The 22375-nt window shown below is 34.5% G+C and overlaps 1 protein-coding gene across 1 annotated transcript; it reads right to left on the bottom strand.

The window, feature by feature from the left end:
- Positions 1-18881: 18881 nt before the first annotated feature.
- Positions 18882-22157, bottom strand: LOC129269921 (cytochrome P450 1A1-like). The gene has a single exon (XM_064106134.1). It carries the CDS (start codon positions 21970-21972, stop codon positions 20530-20532), a length of 1443 nt encoding a protein of 480 aa, XP_063962204.1. The 5' UTR covers positions 21973-22157; the 3' UTR covers positions 18882-20529.
- Positions 22158-22375: the final 218 nt, after the last annotated feature.

The following is a 22375-nucleotide window of genomic DNA, read 5'->3' as shown; positions in this document are numbered from 1 at the left end:
ATCTTCATCAAAGCCGGGTTTTATTGAAACAAGAGGATGTTTTCCTTCGAGTAAACCAGTAACATGTGATTGCTGGTGATGACAGAACATTCATTCTCGCACTCATACTGCATGCTTCTTTCCTTCGATGGGGATTCCTCTTAAGTACACATCATGAGAGAGAAACATATTTTTAAAGATGACTTTGGCACTGAATAATGTAATCAATTTCATAGGCTATATGAAATAATTTCGAACCAAAACGGCCGCGGTATTATCCTCGGAAGATTATAAACACTTACTAAAGCAATGGATAAATCGAAATTCGGAATACACGGTGACCTCAAGTAAAGTGGTTACGGAATGCTGTTGCTTCAATACTTTGGAACCAAAATATTTTAGAGATAAAATAAATAACACTTCTCTACCTCAATTTTGATATCCAAATAGCAGTATTATTGTGCGAATTAAAGCAATTCTTATTTTTTCTCGCTTATTACGCTTTATCGAAGATAATCTTGAAAAGCGAACAGATATACGAAAAGCAACATGAGCAAGGTGAAATCAAAGTGCGCTCGCGGTTGTCTCGACCTGCTCAACTACAATAGTTTGCTTGAGTCTTATTATGATTCGATGGATTCATTTATCTTTATCAGCTAACACCTCTATCGTAATTTTCCTCACTTGCTTCGCTCACTCGCAATTTCTTAAAAGAAAAAAAAAGATTAGTTTCAGGCTGTACATCTAACAGTGAGGTGACTGTGATTTGTCTTGGTAGTGTACTTTCAAGGAAAATGAACTCTTTTTTGTTATTTTTCGCTCGCTCGCAGATTTATAGCTCGAATCGTCAATCTTGATTTTAAACCCTGTAAAGATCCACCTAAATGTTGCTGAAATTATTCGGTGCGCGTTTATTGGGGGTGGTAGGTTGCAACTAGATAATAATAGTAATGAACACCATCGAAAATTTTTAAGGATAACTAGGTCCCCCTCCCCAATAGAAATGTTATAACGACGCCCCTTTCACCCTCCCTTTTTCCCTCTCGTTTTAACTTTATTTTCATAATATGGGAATGACATCTTACACCTTACTTCATCGCAACAAACAATACCTCCCGCAAGCATTGATCAACCTTTTGACAAGCAACAGGAATGTCAGTCAAAGTTCGTCTAGTTTTCTCTGCAAAATAATGATATACATAGAGAAGCAACGTAACCGATACCATTATTTTCACACTTTATTAACCTCACCCCCCCCCCAAAAAAAAAAAATGTTCATACCATTCATCTTCATTTAATCTTAAGCTGCCGAAACTGGCAATTTAAACTGATTTTAGTTGCTATAGGCCTACAGTTGTTTTTCCTATATCGACAGACATTATTTAATTACGGAGATGTTGTTGTCATCCCGAAATTTTCATTTTAAGGGTTTCTCGTGCTTCATTCACCTGCTTGAGCTCTCCGTTTGTCGAACCATCTTCTTTCGTGGAAACTGAGATAATGTAATGAATACAATTACAAGCTTACACTTTCAGGTTTTCCTCCCCATCGCTGCGCAACCTTCATGGCAAGCAACTCTTTACGATAACTGAAATATTTAATTGTCTTATTTCACACTTTATTTGAGATCTTGATATGTCTCGTGACTTTGTGTGTTGGTTTCTTGTCATTTATTTTGATATAGTTGATATCGATATATAACCATGTCTAGAAATTATTTATTACGTTGAAATAACTGGATCGCACGCTTTGCTCGCTCGCTCAAAAATTAAGAATCATATTCAATTTAAACAACACTTGGTGAGCATAAACCATTGATGGAGGTTGTGAACTACGGATCGAGGGGTAAAGCGAAATGCATGATGGTAGCAGATGAGATGATGACAGGAGAAGGAGAAGCTGGGTGTCAAGGGAGAAATGAAATTCAGGATTCGAAAGGTTTATGTGAAAGAAGACAAAGGTTAGACCATACCTCCATGATGAGGCAAAGAGGGTGGAGGAGGTCGAGGAAAGGTGGAAGAATGTGAGTTAGGCCTGGGGCACGTAGGAAGAGGAAGATGAGAGCGAAGAAGACAGAAAAGATGGATACATCAGTGGTACTCAGTCAAAGGAATAAGGGGAATAAGACAGACTTTAAAAAGATAGTCTCGAAAATATTATGAATAGATCTACTAGAAACTGCAGAAGAGCAAAGGAAGGTCACATGAAAAAAATGGAAGGACAGACAGGCTCAATACTCAAGGAATAAACGTGGGGAAGCAAGATAAAAAAAAAAATCTCGAAGCAAAAGGAACATCTACATCAGAATATATTTTTCTCGTCCATCATTAGCACTTTGACAGGATTTGATGGATGTAAATGTTGTTTAAGATAACCTTGTTGGCGCCTGAGAGGTGAAGACCTTGTTAGATATCAAGGACCAAAGCGAAGAACGTTAGGGATGACAGTGATAAGATGCTGATAGCGCCTCACATAACAAAAGTAAATGGATGTCACTTTTAAATTTATGTTTATACCCATGGCTTCAAGATAAAAAAAATGGCAAGTCAAACCCCAACCGAGTTAAACCATCCAATTATTTCTACAACAATTCGTTATCACTTTGGGAGTTTCAAATTTGCCAGATAACTTCTTCGACGCGTTTATCTGGCCACCATTCTGCGCCTGCCCAAAATTATGGAGTATCTGTTCTGCGCAAGCGCATAACAATAATTTGCCAAATAACTGCGTCGTATTTTGCGTCGCAACAAGTATTCTATGTTATTTTAGTATCATTTTGGCATTGGAACTACAACGTCAAAAGATTGCAGATATTTGTTAGATTGATAACTTTCGTAATATCAACAAGAAAATGAGTATATCCTCCTATTAGAATAGAAGAATTATGATTATTGGCAGGAAATGAGGAAATGGGGAGTCTGGAATGCTATGATGCTGATGTTACGGTCACACTAACACAATTGATTCCAAACCCGACAGATGATCATTAATAATGTCATTGTCATATAGGGCCTAATAGCTTTGGTCGGACCGAAGTTGGTCTCGCGTGTGTGACTGTGACATAACATGATCATATTGGCGACGGCTACAGCGTCATTCGTAAAGATCACGTCATTGTTATTCCAATGAGGATTGATGATCCTGTTGTTAATTGTATCAAAGGGAAGGAACATTGATTTACACCGGAGATGTGCAATATAGCGATATCATTGGATGAAATTGACACCCTTAACATAACAATAGCAAGAAAAGTACAGTATGACAACTCCCTGATTGGTTATTCAAAAGGCCAAATAAAGTTTTTTTCTTTCTACTTTTTGATAATAAAGAAATCACTTTCCTTTTAATATAGATCAAGAAGTGGATGCCTAGTCGAAACAACAAAGAGTCATCTCAAAGCATGTGTTTCAGGCCGAGTTTATAGGCGCCAAATCAATGACATGCATAATTATACACATTCTATAATCACAACAGCAACGGCAAAAAACAAAAAGCACCATTGCAATATGAATAATGCAGTAGATTACATACTAGAGTCCTACATACTAGAGAATATAGGCACATTCAATTATACAAGTACTCCTATCCACAGAGTGGATCTGGTGCTATGTTTGCCTATAAGTTGAATTATTATCATCAAAACTTCGTTTTATTTGCAATTGACGTGACAGAAGCTGGTAAACAATGATCATCTTGATAAAAACCTGACTGGTTTCAAGAGAGTAAGACATGTAGGGCAGGTCTTACGAGAGTCAGTCTTAAGTAGGTCCATGCAGTCTTGATGGTACCATTGTGACATCAAACCGTTGAAGGGCATAGAGAAAATTTGAATTTATGACGACTTTCTATTTCAATTTACAGCCAAATATCAGCGCAGAACTAAGATTCCCTTGTGAAAAGATGAAGAAATGAACAATCGAAGAGAAAAGTACATAGATCGCCGAGTCAATAGATGTCAAGGCTAGAGCATCCAGGTCAATGGCTTCATCAAGATATGTTCATACAAACAAAATAAGATTATTCCAGATTACACACCGTCTTCAGTTTGATTGAATGATCATTGACCATTGCTAATTCTGCAGGACTTGTCAGAGTAGTAGGTCCATGGTTCAAGCAAGTTGTCATTCATTGAAAAAAAAAACGGTAGTAAACCTCCCTAAATTTTCAACATGCAACAAGATCTTACTATTATTATGAAGTATTCCCGATTGACCAACCTTGATATCATTGATTACTTGTCTGGGGCCTGAAATATAAATACAACCATTTATAATTTTGACGAGAAGGGCGGTGGTGCTGCAATAAGTTTATTCTCTTGAAGGAATATTATATGAACTCATCCTCGCCATTTCTTCCCCATGGATCGCGTGCTCGTATATCGTCGACGGAAATAATTCAGTAGAGATGATAATTGAAATAGTTTGTGCATTGATTCCAGTCACAGATTATTTCTGGCCCCACTCCAAAAAGATATCTCCCCGCCCCTTTCTACCCATAACCCCTCCCCAATCTCTCTCCCTCGCTTTGTATCGAGCTCCATCTTTTCCCTCTTTTGGTATATCGATTTTTTTTTTTTAGGTCAGTCCCCAAATGAAAAAAATATGGAAACCTACAACGAATATTTCATTCTCCCAGTAATGTGTCTGAGCATGCTTGGAACATCAACTCTGAACACCTTGGAGGCTAAATAAATATGAGCTGTTAGTAGCTTTATGCGATATCATGATCAGCGCGTGTTTTGCTTTGAACATAAAATAGATATGCAAAGTAATTTTTAGAAGCATGCCCATATATATATATATATATATATATACGATCAAGAAGACTACTACTACTCCTTCCCCGATAAACTTTAGTAAATGGGAAGTTACATCTGTTTAGCGTTTGCTAGATAGCAGACTTTTAGAAGCTTTCTCTGAGAATATTGAACCCCAAAACGCCTTTATTACTTGCCCCCTGAACGTTCGTGCCATACCCCCATGCTAACCATGATTTATTCACAAGAACGAAGAGAAGCTAGCTCGTACTCGCGTGTTGACTCTAATCGAATATCCACACCGTCAGCACGGCATACGGCTATAATTCACTTTGAAACAATAAATACGGATGATGAATTGTGTATACTCTCGTAAATTATCATATAAGCGACTACTTGAGTAGCAAGTTCGAAAAGGTGTTAACACATGCCTTTTGGTAATGGATGCAATTTATGTGTGTATACGATAAATCATAAAACGACCGCGACTGGAAAATGCTATCTAATAAATCGATAATATCATACTTAAGTGATTCTTGTATAGACCAACCCCATGACAACCACGGGTAAACGCCCATTGGAGGATCCCCTTCTGGGACAGCATCCCCCTGGGGATGAGGTGATAGGATGATTACCCCCATCTATTCCGTTGGGCAACTATCCCTCTACACTCTAAAAAAAAGTTTACCCAATATTGGGTAAAATGGGAACATGCATGTTTGTTGGTTAAAAAGATACCAAATATTTTGTCAATTTTACGCAATGCTGCGTTTAAATTTATACCCTTAAAATGTGCATTTTGCTCAATATGGGGGGGGGGGGAATTATCCATCAAACATGCATGTTCCCTTTCTACCCAATACTGGGTAATTTTTTACTCAGTGTTTTTAGAGTTAAGGACAATACACCGGGCGGGAAAGTAACACCAATCTGTACTTGTCTTGTAATTGCCGTATGGGCAACTGTGATTCAATGCAACATTGTTAAAGCACAAGTCCACCCCAACAAATTTGGTTCGAATAAAAAGAGAAAAATCAAACAAGCATAACACTGAAATTTTCATCAAACTTGGATATAAAATGAGAAAGTTATGACATTTTATAATTTTGCTTGATTTAAAAAATAGTTATATTCACATCCTTCGGTATGCAAATGAGGAAACTGATGACATCATCCACTCACTATTCCTTTTGTATTTCATTACATGGAATATGAAAAATTCTAATTTTCTCCTCATTGTCATGTGAAACAAAATTTGATTCCTCCCTGAACATCTGTAATTATCATTGTTTAACATTTTATGGTTGAAACAAGTAGAAGGTCTTTATTGTCAAATCTGTAAAAATTGAAATATTGTACATTTCAAAAAATAAAAAAAACCTAAAGAAATAGTGTGTGAGGGATATTATCAACTCTCTCATTTGCATATCACCAAGTTGTACATAACTGTTTTGTGAAAAAAGGCGAAACTTTAAAATGTCATAACTTTCTTATTTTAAATCCGATATTGATGAATTTTCATTGCTATGCTTCTTTGTTTTTTCTCGTTTTATTCAAGTCAACTTTTATCTGGGGTAGACTAGACCTTTAAGGATCGAATTTACACTTCAAATTGTAAATTCTGTAGGCCTACAGAAGAAAAACAATTTACTTACATGACAAATGAAAGTGATAGAAATAGTTACTTTTTTTCCTCTCTAAAAGAAATACGTGATTCTTGCAGAATTACCGGAAAAGTTACTGTAAACTTTAAAAATTCAATTACTTCTTTATTTGTTATCAGATTTTGATGAAATTTTCAGCAGTTTTGCTCAGCGAATTTTACTCTTTTATTTAGATAATTCAGCCCGGAGTACCTCCTTAAGGTATAACACTCGTACTATATCAAAACGTATGGTTCTAAATGTTCTCAATACAATAGCATTCAGCTGGATAGACCAACTGAAATATAACAATCCTCATTTTGCAAAAATCACTTATTCTAGATGGAAATTATTGCGCACCATGTAATTATCGTGTTCCATATCACAGGTGCATTTATGTCATTTCGGAGTGGTATTAAAGTACAATAGTTATGATTGCTCTATTGTCTGTACAATGTATAGGTTGAATTATATCGTGGTAATGAGGTGTGAAATTATCAAACATTTGAAAATGTCCGAATAACGAAGCCATTTCTACTACCAAGATGATCAACATATTCCGTACTATTGGGAATATTGCATGTATGGACACATTTAAAAATATTTACAATTTACTTTTACTTATCATAGAACAATCTTTTGATAATTAATAATGTAAGCTGTAATTGACATTGGTAGGCATGATAATTTAATAACTATCATTATATGTGTATCTTTTCTTATTTTTTTCTTAAATCAATCATCAATAAATATACATCTCTTTATATCAATCTCTTAGGACCAATATTATGTTTCCGTGGGGGAATAATGATATACGGAGGTATCGGCGACCTACCATTTCTACTTTTCAGAATATTCATCGGTCAAAAGCGAAATTTATACTTGAAAGAAAGAAAACTCAGCTGTTTGATATAGTATATTGGTGATAAACTGTTCAAGTTTGAGTCTATGCAGTGTCCGTGTTCCCACCCTTACCAAGCTATGAACAAAACAACAAGAGTATAAATGATCTCAATACTGCCCATTTTCATTTTCTTATTCAATTCAATTCAATTCATTTTGACATCCTTTAAAAACATACAAACATATATACAAGTATAATATGATACAACATCAAAGGAGTAAAAGAATTTAAATCACAGTATAAGCAATACAAATGTTAGAAATATAAAAGAAATGAAAAGAAAATGTAGCGGATGTAGGAAGTCAGAATAGCCATTGACCTGTCAAAGCCGACTCCCTTGATTACTACATTATGGTAAGGTTAAAACACAAATAGAATAGTGGCAAAAGAATAAAATAAATAAATAAATAACAGACACGAACATATCGACATCAACCTCCCCCCCCCCCTTAGATAGGCAGTTGGAATTATATCTTAACTATAAGTAGACAGTTGGTTTTGTATCAATCTACGTTTCAATGATGAGAATGTTACAGACAATTTTAAAGTATCGGGTAAATTATTCCATAAGTTTAGTCCTTTTTAACGAATTGTAGATTTAGAAAGTGTATAACGAAAGAACGGTATATATAATTTGTTTGAATTACTCGTTACATAATTATTTATACTGCTATTAAATATGAAATAAGTATTAAAACTAGATGGAAAAGTAAAATTTAAATTGAATTTTTTTACATAAATAAAATAATTTGCGATTCTTAAAGTTCCTTTAGCTTTAAAATTTTGAGCTTAAAAAATAAAATCTGTGTATGAGCTCTAAAAAAGGAATTTTTTATTACCCTTATTGCACCTTTTTTAATCACATATATCCTTTAGAATAAATATGATGCACAGCCTGCCCAGATAATCAGACAAAAGTTTATTTGTGGCAAGGCCAAGGTATTATATATAGGATGCGTAATTGTAAATTGTTTTGACTCTGTTCAATACTCCAATTACTCTAGAAATCTTTTTACAAATGTAATCTATATGATATTTCCATGTCATATCTTCATCAAGAATTACTCCTAAGAAGTTTACTTGATTAATCTGCTTTATTGCATTATTGGCAATCGTTATTCGTATTGCACTCTTATCAATATGTTTATTGTGTGTTTAAAAAAAAAGATAATTTGTTTTTTCGAAATTAATAAAAAGTTTATTGGCAAGAAACCATCGGTGAATTTTGGCTATTTCAGTATTTAATATAAATTCATATTAAAAGGATCGTTACCAGATAAAAATATTGTTGTGTCGTCAGCAAAGAGAATAAATGATAAAATACTGCTAACACTTAATTGGCAAGTCATTTATATACAATGAAAATAATAATGGGCCTAGATTAGATCCCTGAGGTACGCCCATTTGCATATTGCTATATGCTGATGAATTATTGCCAATGCTCACATATTGCTTACGATTTAATAAATAACTTTTCAGTAATAACAATGGAGTCCCTCTAATTCCATAAAAATACAATTTATGGAATAAAATATTAAAATCAATACAGTCAAAAGCTTTTGATAGATCTAAAAATATACTGATTAAAAATTCATTGCACTCAAAAGCCTGAGATATGATATCTACTAATTTTAAAAGTGCATGGCAAGTAGTATGGTTTTTTCTAAAACCAGATTGCTTTTCGAATAAAATGTTATTATTTTCAATAAAAACAATCAACTTATTATATATAATTTTTTCAAAGACCTTACTGAAAATCAATAATACTGATATAGGTCTATAATTATTTAGGGAAGAGGTATTACCACTTTTAAAAACCGGAGTTTCTCGGGCGATTTTGAGTGCATCAGGAAAATTTCCCAATATACCATGTTCTATGGCCAAATTAATGATATTACAAAGAGAAGTCAAGACTATATGAATAGATTTCTTCAAGACTTTGGGGTGAACGTTATCATATACTGGACCTTTACTTATATCAAGTTTTAGGACAATGTTTAGGATATCCCTCTCCGTAGCAGGATGTAAAAACAACGACCTTTCAACATGTTCAAAATGACCAGTCATACACTCTCTAAATGAATTTTCTATGCTATTACTTGTGATGTTTTCACTTAGCTTCATACCTACTGAAGTGAAATGGTTATTGAACTCATTAACTATTTCCTGTTGATCAGTTATTGTACTACCATTTATTTCTAACTCTCTCACAATTGTTTTCGATACATTTCTGTTTAAAGTCTGGTTTAAAACATTCCATGTCCCTTTCATATCACCTTGTAGTTTGGCAAATTTCGTGTGAAAACGATCATTAACGATCATTTTAAACATAAATATCCCGTTATAGATGACTTCTTTGTGTTACAAGTTACGTTTGTGAAGGGTGAGTATCTTTAGTCTGTTTGAGAATGTGTGCTCAATGAGCCTTTACGTTTGACATGAATTTACTTAATAGAATAATTTAATTAAAAATTACCTTTGCTATAATGCATTGACATCTTGCATATTAAAGCTTATCTTATGCAACTTTTATGTTTAAACTGTAGCTAGAAAATATGTGTTTGATAACCAATGCAACAGATACCAATAACGTTTAGTGATAAAAAAAAGTCAAATTGATTTAAATTTATTTGTGTTGAAGAAACCCTCAAAACGGGATTTTAAAAACCGTAGAGAGCAACGTAAATCCAGTGCCTGGAAATTTATAATTGATTAAACGCGAAAATGTGAAAAAGTATTTGTGATCATTGTGGGTTTTTATTCTTTATTTTCTAAAAAGATAATAACTTAGTTTGATGGCCTTTATTTCAGCCATTCAAATAAACTAGACGGGCTACAAGGTGGTCTTCTTATGGTTTCAAAATAATGCGTGTTAAGAAATATCCTCCATTTCCTTTCCTTATGTCTTGTTTTTTATTATCTTCTTAATCTAAATATAAGACTCTCCTCGAGAGTGCGATACAGCCGGGAATTAATCCTCTCCATCAGCATGATCAGGGAATAGCGTGTGAATCCATTTTAATTTTTCTCTCATTATTCTTTGTTCTTTTTGGCGAAAACTTATTAACGTCACGTGTTAAACATGAAGCCTAAAATAAAATAATGGTGTCCCAGAATGCAGGTGTGCTTCCTGTAAAGTCAGACAACGGTTAGAACTCGGGAAAGAAATTGGTGAGCTACCAACAAAACCATTCCCAATGTTCCCCGAATAGAGACTTTGAAAAAGCCCTTGAGAAGTGAGTGTCTCGCCTGTGGGCAACTCCGGGCCAACACGCAATCCAAAGTTTTCCCCTAGCCTGTCTCATTCGACATGTTTGATAATGTGGTTTCAGATTTACGTGTTCGTGTCTTGCCACGGACCTGATTGTGGGATGGGGACCTATTCGAGGTAGGTTTATCAATATTACATGGACCTACCATAGAGAATGGTGGCAAATAAAGAAGAAGAAAAGGGAACTTGCATACAAAATATTCAATTTTCCATTCTTGACAGTTTTATGCTTGCAAAAACATACAAATTGATCCGTAGGCCTCAATGTTTTAGCTTTACGAATTAAAATAACAATATAGGTATATCTGCAAGTAAAATAACGTTATTTTCAAGTAAAGACAAACGCCGCGAAAATTTTGAATATGGTCATTAAAAATATATTGACTGCATCACTCAACATTATAGTTTTGTCATGTTGAATAACTCAAATGACTTTCTGAGTGATTTAGCTGTTGTTGCGAAAAATTATGACAAGTATTTAAGGTTAAACACTTTTGAATCAATAATATTGTACAATCTTCGGTGATAATGGACAAGTTTTACAAAATAAGGAGCAAGAATAAGAGAAGAGAAAGGTAGAAACCAAAATAATTTCTAAGCCCACATGAAAAAAAATGATAAAATATGCATACATAACTAATGAAGGTTGATGTAAGGGAGGAAATTTTTTATTTACAATGAGTATATCAATCAAATAAAATGTCTTCCAAATTAAGAGGACTTCTATCAAAACATTTATTAATATTATATATCAAAATTAAGCAGAATACGAAAGAGATCCCCCTCTCACTGATACCTTGACATCATGCATGAATGATTGAAAGAAAACAGCTACAGACTCCATTTTTTATAGTTTCGTTCAAAAGTGTTTGTCATTTGAAAATTGATAATTCAATCAAGAGATGCAGCTTTTATAGTTTTTTCTTGCGTTTGTTTATGTTAACGTTTTGGCTGTAATTGTTTAATCGCCGTTATTTTGTTTTTAACCAATGCGCTGAAGTAAGGGGATTGACCTCGATAGGTATTTTGCCTTTGTTATTCCCCTACATCCACTGCATATTTTTCGACATTTTCCTTGTGTCATTATATTGATTTTTTAAATATATTGATTGTTCCTTTTTATTGTTTATATATTCTTTGTATTATTGTACCTTTTTAATCGGTGTGAATAAAGTGAATGTTAATAGTCTTGCATTAAGTAAAATGAATTAAAAATTAGATTTTTTTAAATTATACACAGTAACAAAGAAATCAATTTAGCAGAGGCATCAGTGAGACTTTCATCTCAGCCATACTTGCTAAACCTCAAAAAAAAATTTTTTTTTTTTTTAATCGAAGTCTCTACCATCAGTTGATAAGTCATACATGGGCTCCGTAACACAAACGTTTGCAATCAATAGCTAAATACCAATGACCAATCAAGATCATCGTTGCATGCGCACTCTGTTTAAAATACTGACTTGGAACCAATCAGTGCGGTTCTTTCATATTTGCAATTCATCGCAATCCTTTGTGTTACGGAGCCATGGTTGTCAGTGGTATAGGTAGGGGAGGCAAAATGATAAAATGGGGAAATGCTGGGCCCCCACGATTTTCCGAGAAAAACGAAAACGGGAATAAAAGGAAAGAAAGAAGAGTATCTATTATATAAGCTTTGGGGTGTTTATTACCCCTGTAATCGAATCACATCACATTTAAGTCGTCTTGCCCCCCCCCCCCCCTCCATCCCTTATGTGTCGCTCCTATAGCATGCCTAGATACAAGTAACATATCAATGGAAAGCCGAAGACTTGCTCTTTCATTAGGGTAAATTTGATATTCAGTAATCTATCAGTATATTAGCCCTTTCAATTTCGATACTGTAACCTTTATATTTGCACTGCAGAGCTAAATGATGCAACAGTCACACCGATGAAACCGACTCCAGACCGATCAAAGATATTACGTTATTTCCAATGTCATACTATCGGTCAGTTTGGAGTTTGTTTCGCTGGTGTGACTGAGGTGTTGAAGAGAAAGCAATGAACCTTCTTTCTGAGAGTATCAGATAGATGATGATGAACCTAAGCTCTGCAGGGGCTTGACCTTTCAGAAACATGACCTTGTTCTTTCTCCGATCATCGATAGACAGAAAGTTCATTGCCAAACTACTATCTTAAAGAACCAAATCATCAAATTTTGGGGGGTTTTGTTCTTCAGAGAAGGTGAATTTAAGAATACTGAAGAAAAAATAATAATCAATATTTCTGAAAAATCGTCAAAATTTTTGATAGAAAATGTATATACATGGATAAATCGGTAGGTTATGCTTCTCCTTGGTTTTAGTTATTCACCAAAATGTACTTAACTGTAATTCATAACTTTATTATGTATTAAAGCTGTTCGTAAGTTAAGAGCGACTTTAAGAACGACTGGTTACCCTTTCTTGTGGTAAATAACATTCACCATTAATTGGTGATTATTTAGCGGGCAGGAAAGGTTCACCAGTCGTTCTTAAAATCGCTCTAAACTTACGAACAGATTATGAAACACCGGATGTCATATAACTGTTATCATGGTTATGGTGTGGATGGTATGAAATAAAAACCTGTTTTTATTTTTATGTATTTTTGCGATTTTACATATTTGGGGATCGGAATCTAGACCAAAATAGCCCATCACTACGTCCTGCCTATAGGTTTTTCTCAAACTAATTCTCGAGTATGGAATGAAATGAATTTTGAAATGGAGCAACCAATCAATCTATAAAACAATCATCAATCAATCGATCAATCCACGAATACGTCATCTTACCAACCAACATAATCATCATTTCATTAAGTGATCATCTGAACCTCAACTAATCAATAACCAACAAACAATATCATTCGAACATCCCATGTACCTTTCTTCTTTTTTTTTGGCACTAACTGAGAGTGGCACCTGGGGGACATGCCTAACTGGCTCTTCCTTGGTAAACCACTAAATGCATTGAAGAAAATATTTAAACCAAGATCGTCAAATTGAAAAAAAGGAGAGAACGAAAATGACGCATAATTATAGAAGGAGCAAAACTCATACAATTTCGTATGGTTTAATCTCATAGTTTACTGAATAAAAATGGTCTGGACATAAATATACATATCGAAAGAGAAAGAGAACGAAAATGACGCATAATTATAGAAGGAGCAAAACTCATACAATTTCGTATTGTTTAATCTCATATTTTAATGAATAAAAATGGTCTGGACATAAATATACATGTCGAAAGAGAAAGAGAACGAAAATGACGCATAATTATAGGAGCAAAACTCATACAATTTCGTATTGTTTAATCTCATATTTTAATGAATAAAAATGGTCTGGACATAAATATACATGTATTATGAACATCATCGTAATTAGACATTAAAACTGTTTTTTTCTAGAAGGTTTAGTAATCAAGTTTAACATGGTAAATATGCTTAATCCCAACTGGTAATTGAACTCAAAGCCGGGAAAATCTATTTAGTTTCATAGAATTTCGAATGACCATAGCCTAAGATACACCGACATGTGATAAACCTCATCGGTTTTTCCATCTTGTGGATTGATATCAGTCATTTAGGAACCCAGTGTATTTTGTCATGAACAGAATAGGTTAATGACCTCAGAATTGTCTATTTTCTTCCTAAGAACTCAATAAAGATACTTCAACACTGCTGTGTGCCTACTGATGGGGTATTTTGGCGGGCTACTGCCCCCAGCCCTCACCCCAACTAAATCATACTCGTATATTTGTTTCAATAATAGTATTTTGATTTCAACATCATGTCTTTTAGCAAATTTCTGTTCGTTCTTATCCTTCTACATATTAAAATATCAATTGGTAATCTAAAAATGAAAACCGTATCAATTTTCAGTAAGCTTTCAAACCTTTTTCTCCTCAAAATGTATGCCGCATTCCGATACCGCAGTCATACCGATGATCCCGATTCCAAACCGACCAAAGATATAATGTTATTTCCAATGATATCGGTCAGTTTGTGGTCAGTTCTGTAGGTGTGTCTAAGGCATTATAGTTTTACTTAACAACATAATCATAACCACTAGAATTCATTCTGCATAGTTGTTATTTCCATTATAAATATGTAAATTTTAGTAAAAAATAATAAATATACTTATATATATTTGAACAAAAATACGAGGCATCAATTTTCGAGATTTCTAAATCCTGTGAGATTAATTAATACTCTGGCTTAAGTAAACCTATCATCCCTAAGTAAAATTCGTTTCCTGAGATATACTGTACCAACTTCTAGAAGGCAGGAGTTTAACTTCAATTGTGTTTTTCCAATGTTGTATCACTTCAATCAGAACAAATCAAGGCAAATTAAGAATTAATTAGATAACAATATCAAAACGGATACGTACTGAATTCTATGATAAAATCTTTGTGCATCTGTGGTTTTACAGATCAGCATACGCTCTTTGAAGTAGAAAGAAAACAATTTTAAATCACAATTTATAAATAATATTTGTTCTTCTGATTGGGACTAGCGAATCAGACATTTGCGAATAATTTTGGTACGCATAATCTTATGAGCTTGACTTATTTGAAGAAAAATGAATACAAACATTGGAAATGTAGGTCTATAACAGGTAAACGGTAAGAATTATATTATTATTGACGATAAAGATAATAATGATAAACATAATAATAATAATAATAATAATAATAACAATACTTATAATAATGATAATAATAATTATAATGATAATCATCATCATCTGATTGTGATGGTGATCAGTATTTTCAAAATTTTAAGTCTTTATTTTCTTCGAAAAGTATAGATTAAATGTAGCTTTGTATATAAACCTTTCCATCAACGAAATCCCCCAGATACATTTTGAAAGTATATTATGTCTTATGATTCAATTTTTTTCAATTAAATTTAAATAAACATTTATTTTCTTCCATTTCATTGCATTTTTCGTAAACAATAATTCATACAAAAATCAATTTGTTATGAAGAACATAAATATGTACATGTTGGGGTGTGATATATTACCCCTGTAATCCATTCACATCACATTTAAGTCGTCACCCCCATCCCCCTCCAGCCCTCCATCCCCTATGTGCCGCTCCTATAACATGCCTACACTGTTAGAAAATTTATCCTTAAAATAAAAGAAGTTCCTGCAGCAGTCTCGAGAACACCTGTAATCTTACCAGATTGCGTAATCTTACAGGAAATCGGTATTTGGTGTATGGAACCTTACAAATTTCCTTAAATAAAACACAATTTCCCCCTTTTTTAACAGACATGTTCTGTTAGATTGTAGAAAAATTCCTGTTTTATGAATTTACTGAATGATCCTGTTATTGCTATCTGCAAAATCTTGTTTTTTCCCTGTAAAATCAGTTTTTTTAAACAGTGTAGGTACAAGTATCACTATCAATGGAAAGCCGAACACTTGCTCTTTCATTGGGGTAAATTTGATATTCAGTAATCTATCAGTATATTAGCCCTTTCAATTTTGATACTGTAACCGTTATATTTGCACGGCAGAGCTAAATGATGCAACAGTCACACCGATGAAACCGACTCCAGACCGATCAAAGATATTACGTTATTTCCAATGTCATACTATCGGTCAGTTTGGAGTTTGTTTCGCTGGTGTGACTGAGGTGTTGAAGAGAAAGCAATGAGCCTTCTTTCTGAGAGTATCAGATAGATGATGATGAACCTAAGCTCTGCAGGGGCTTGACCTTTCAGAAACATGACCTTGTTCTCTCTCCGATCATCGATAGACAGAAAGTTCATTGCCAAACTACTATCTTAAAGAACCAAATCATCAAATTTTGGGGGGTTTGTTCTTCAAAGAAGGTGAATTTAAGAATACTGAAGAAAAAATAATAATCAATATTTCTGAAAATCGTCAAAATTTTTGATAGAAAATGTATATACATGGAATAAATCGGTAGGTTATGCTTCTCCTTGGTTTTAGTAATTCACCAAAATGTACTTTACTGTAATTCATAACTTTATTATGTATTAAAGCTGTTCGTAAGTTAAGAGCGACTTTGAGAACGAATGGTTACCCTTTCTTGTGGTAAATAACATTAACTATTAATTGGTGATTATTTAGCGGGTAAGAAAGGTTCACCAGTCGTTTTAAAATCGCTCTAAACTTACGAACAGCTTATGAAACACCGTATGTCATATAACTGTTATCATGGTTATGGTGTGGATGGTATGAAATAAAAACCTGTTTTTATTTTTATGTATTTTTGCGATTTTACATATTTGGGGATCGGAATCACGACCAAAATAGCACATCACTACGACCTGCCTATAGGTTTTGTCTCAAACTAATTCTCGAGTATGGAATGGTTTGAATATTTAAATGGGGCAACCAATCAATCTATAAAACAATCATCAATCAATCAATGAATCAATATACACGAATACGTCATCTTACCAACCAACAAAATCATCATTTCATTAAGTAATCTTCTGAATCTCAACTAATCAATAACCAACAAACAATATTATTCGAACATCCCATTTACCTTTCTTTTTCTTTTCATTTTTGGCACTAACTGAAAGTGGCACCTGGGGGACATGCCCCACTGGCCCTTCCTTCATGTCCTTGGTACATCACTAAATGCATTGAAGAAAATATTTAAACCAAGATCGTCAAATTGAAAAAAAGGAGAGAACGAAAATGACGCATAATTATAGAAGGAGCAAAACTCATACAATTTCGTATGGTTTAATCTCATAGTTTACTGAATAAAAATGGTCTGGACATAAATATACATGTCGAAAGAGAAAGAGAACGAAAATGACGCATAATTATAGAAGGAGCAAAACTCATACAATTTCGTATGGTTTAATCTCATATTTTAATGAATAAAAATGGTCTGGACATAAATATACATGTATTATGAACATCATCGTGATTAGACATTGAAACTGTTTTTTTCTAGAAGTTTTAGTAATCAAGTTTAACATGGTCGTATATGCTTAATCCCAACTGGTTATTGAACTCAAAGCCGGGAAAATTTATTTAGTTTCATAGAATTTCGAATGACCATAGCCGAAGATACACCGACATGTGATAAACCTCATCTGTTTCTCCATCTTGTGGATTGATATCAGTCATATCGGAACCCAGGGTATTTTTTCATGAACAGAATAGGTTAATGACCTCCGAATTGTATATTTTCTTCCCAAGAACTCAATGAAGATACTTCAACACTGCTGTGTGCCTACTGATGGGGTATTTCGGCGGGCTACTGCCCCCAGTCCTCACCCCAACTAAATCATACTCGTATACATGGTATATTTGTTTCAATAATAGTATTTTGATTTCAACATCATGTCTTTTAGCAAATTTCTGTTCGTTCTTATCCTTCTACATTTTAAAACATCAATTTGTAATCGAAAAATGAAAACAGTATCAATTTTCAGTAAGCTTGCAAACCTTTTTCTCCTCAAAATGCATGCCGCATTCCGATACCGCAGTCATACCGATGATCCGGATTCCAAACCGACCAAAGATAATGTTATTTCCAATGATATCGGTCAGTTTGTGGTCAGTTTTGTAGGTGTGTCTAAGGCATTATAGTTTTACTAAACAACATAATCATAACCACTTGTATTCATTCTGCATAGTTGTTATTTCCATTATAAATATGTAAATTTTAGTAAAAAAAAAATAAATATACTATTATATATTTGAAAAAAAATACGAGGCATTACTTTTCGAGATTTCTAAATCCCGTGAGATTGATTAATACTCCGGCTTAAGTAAACCCATCATCCCTAAGTAGAATTCGTTTCCTGAGATATACTGTACCAACTTCTTGAAGGCAGGAGTTTAACTTCAATTGTGTTTTTCCAATGTTGTATCACTTCAATCAGAACAAATCAAGGCAAATTAAGAATTAATTAGATAACAATATCAAAACGGATACGTACTGAATTCTATGATAAAATCTTTGTGCATCTGTGGTTTTACAGATCAGCATACACTCTTTGAAGTAGAAAGAAAACAATTTTAAATCACAATTTATAAATAATATTTGTTCTTCTGATTGGGACTAGCGAATCAGACATTTGCGAATAATTTTGGTACGCATAATCTTATGAGCTTGACTTATTTGAAGAAAAATGAATACAAACATTGGAAATGTAGGTCTATAACAGGTAAACGGTAAGAATTATATTATTGACGATAAAGATAATAATGATAAACATAATAATAATAATAATAATAATAATAACAATACTTATAATAATGATAATAATAATTATAATGATAATCATCATCATCTGATTGTGATGGTGATCAGTATTTTCAAAATTTTAAGTCTTTATTTTCTTCGAAAAGTATAGATTAAATGTAGCTTTGTATATAAACCTTTCCATCAACGAAATCCCCCAGATACATTTTGAAAGTATATTATGTCTTATGATTCAATTTTTTTCAATTAAATTTAAATAAACATTTATTTTCTTCCATTTCATTGCATTTTTCGTAAACAATAATTCATACAAAAATCAATTTGTTATGAAGAACATAAATATGTACATGTTGGGTTTAAAGAAGAAGGCGTATACCCTAAAAGCTGGGGCTTGTGGCGGGATACGCCTATAGACAAAATACAATACAATAATATATAAACTAGACCACAACAAAATAATAAGTGAAGGTCTTCTGTTTCGAATTCTTTAACATACAAACAAATGCCATCTGCATGTTTGTTTGGATTTGAATATAGATGAGTGTTCAATTTATCAATCTCAAACCCATTTCAAACAGATGGTTTAGCTTTCGTCATCATTTCCATGCTGATCTCTGTGCGATACCATTAACCATGCGCAGGCGGGGGTTTGGTTTGAAATTTCGTTATTACACCTCTATATAATAACAATAACAAAAATTCAAAACAATGTAAATCAGCAAAAAAATAAATTTTGAACATAATGGCAGTAAAATACTATTTTTTTCATTGTCAATCCTTTGTATATTTGAATATGTAAATGCCTGAATAGGAAAGTTTGTATTTACATTGAATAAATACGATTTTACAATTACCAAATATACACAAATACGATCCCGTTGATATTTACAATACAAAATATTCACATTTTATCGATACTTTCGAACAAATTTAGCAAATCAACAATCAGATACCTGAGCGTTCTGATTAGTTGTTCTTGTCAAAAATCCACTGTTGTTCACAGCATATTGTTTCTACGAACACCATGTGAAAATCAAGTGATTTTTTAGCTCGTTTGATGTCAGGGGCTGCGGAACGGTTTTGAAGGGGGGGGGGGCTTTGGGAAAAAGTGCGGGGGCTGAAGCCCCCCCCCCCCCGCCCCCTGGATGTAAGAAGAAAATAGTGTAAAGATAAACTTCCGACTTCAATAGAGATTACCATGTTTCAATCATCATATACAGTTAATAACAAATTTTGTAACTCCAGATTGTGTTTATATTCATGAAAGCCGAGGTCCGATCGAATATGTATTTGCCTTATAAGTACAATGTTATCTAATTAATAATACAGTATAACTGTAAAACGCTGACCACCATTGTTTATTTTTTGAAATATAAAAACTGACTAGTATGACACATGTATAAATTACAAAGAAAAGATAAGCAAAATAAAATTCTTATGGCTTTTTGGTAAGTAGTTTATCTCTATGAAAGTAATAGTCTTCATTCGATATTGCTGCTCAAGATTATTCTCGGTTCCTGTCTGTTACAAAATTACAAAAGATAAAAAAAATACTGTATGTAAAGCCATAAAACTTCAAACAAAAAATACAGTCAGTGTATTCTCCAATGATATAACGTTGTTAAAGGGAAATTAAAAATGTACATGTAGGCACATCTCTTGTAAGGACAATGTGAGCAAAAATTAAGTTTTCTTATCGATATTGAAAGTTTTTAGAATTATGAAAATGACTTGTTTTCAGTCCATTTTCTGTTCGTATGCCTACCTCCTAGCCACACAGATTTTGAATGGTGGTGGTCGCATGGTGAGACCATAGATTGGCTTACTGTCCAGTGATGCCTTGTCTAAGGAACTGATATTGCACTGGTGTATCAAAATGGCAAAGTAAAGAAATGATTGGATACGACCCATCTCAGCACCAATGCATCGCCTCCTCCCAGCTCCGAATGGCATGATAGCATCCACCTTGGTCTTATCAAGGAGACCAGTCTCCTTGTCAATGAAACGATCTGGATTGAAATCTGATGGTCGGTGCCAAGTATCTGGATCATGGTGAACAGAGTAAAGGTTGACGAAAACCACAGTGTCTTTTGGGATATGATAACCAAGAAGAGTGGTGTCTGAGGTCGTACTGTGTGGGATGGTGAACGGTACCACCGATGAGTGACGGAAGGTCTCTAGGAGGAACGCCTGAGTCAGTGGAAGATGATCACGTGCGGCGAGGTTTGGTAGACAGTCTCGCCCGAGGACCTCGTCGAGCTCGGCTTGGACTCGGGCAATGACATCAGGATGACGTATGGCGTAGTACAATTGCCAGGTGATGGTAGCTGATGTAGTATCAAACCCTGCTCCAAATAGGTCGAATACTGTTGATATTTGCAATGCTTCACGGGACACCCCGAGCTGCTGAAGATCAGCATCATCTAGTTTGTTGGACGATGTGACGAGGTAATCAAGGATATCCTTCTCGGAGTCCTGTTCATACTCACGGCGGTGCTCCTCGATGTATGGAATGAACCATCCACGGAATGTATTAAGTAGTTTCTTGAGGTTCTGTGTTGTACGAACGGTGACGAAACGAACCCAAGGCATAAAGTCTGCGATGTTTCCGCTGCCAACCGCGACCGCGAAGTCGTCCGATTTCGAGACAAATTCACGAAGTCTAGAATCATCGAGCGAATGTCGTTTACCGAGGATGCACCACAACATTACGTTACTCACTGAAAGTTTGATGACATTAACGGGGTCAATCTGCATGTTATCATCATTGTTGTTATTGTTTGTCCAGTAATTGATGAGTTCTTGAACCTCTTGTGTCACTGTTGATTCTATGCTTGATTTTCGTTGTCCTGAGACGAAGAATCGAATTGAGGATTCAGCTAGTTTACGATGCAATTTCCATGTTGCATCGTTTGTCTGAAATGCAACGGTTGCCTCTGTGTTCTTACGAATAAATTGAAAGGATGCTAAATCAGGTCTACCCGCAAAAGCCACTGGCTGGTGTACAAGTGCACTTCTAATAGCCTCCTGGCCACAAAGTACAACCACAGGTCGACTGCCGAGTCGAATCTGATAGACGTTACCGTATTCCTTGGCTAATTTCATCAGACCTACGTGCGGTTCGTCACTGCCGAGGTTTAGAAGGTTACCCAATATTGGCAACCCCCACGGGCCGGGCAGCGATTTAGCTTTGCTCTCGCTCATATTTCCAGCTGACGTTCTCACAAGTCGTGGGATGATGAAAGCTTTGCCTTGCTGCGGTTTGATTGCTTGGCACGCTGATTATGACTTTCAAGGGCTTTGCCGCCGTCTTTTTATAGGGGCAAATCATAGGTCATTTGTGTATGATAATTCTGCGGAAATCACCTCAGCTGTTCACGACACCTCATCGCAGTTCGAGGGGGAAAATACTTGCAATGAAAAGTGTCAAAACTTTAGCTGCGTAAAATCTGTTGTTCTCAAAGAACGCCCCCTTGCTAAACTGTACACGGTTGAACCATCTCCCCAATTGGCCATGAATGAATCAAAGTACCCGCCCACTTCAGCCCGACCCAGATGACAGGAGGCCTGCGATTGGTCCAAGCTTTGTCACGCCACGTCAATCAAC

This window comes from Lytechinus pictus, chromosome 10, assembly GCF_037042905.1.
Source record: "Lytechinus pictus isolate F3 Inbred chromosome 10, Lp3.0, whole genome shotgun sequence".
In the NCBI taxonomy this organism is placed as follows: domain Eukaryota; kingdom Metazoa; phylum Echinodermata; class Echinoidea; order Temnopleuroida; family Toxopneustidae; genus Lytechinus; species Lytechinus pictus.
Note: the sequence above shows the minus strand (reverse complement) of the source record. Positions and strands in the feature narration are given on the sequence as shown.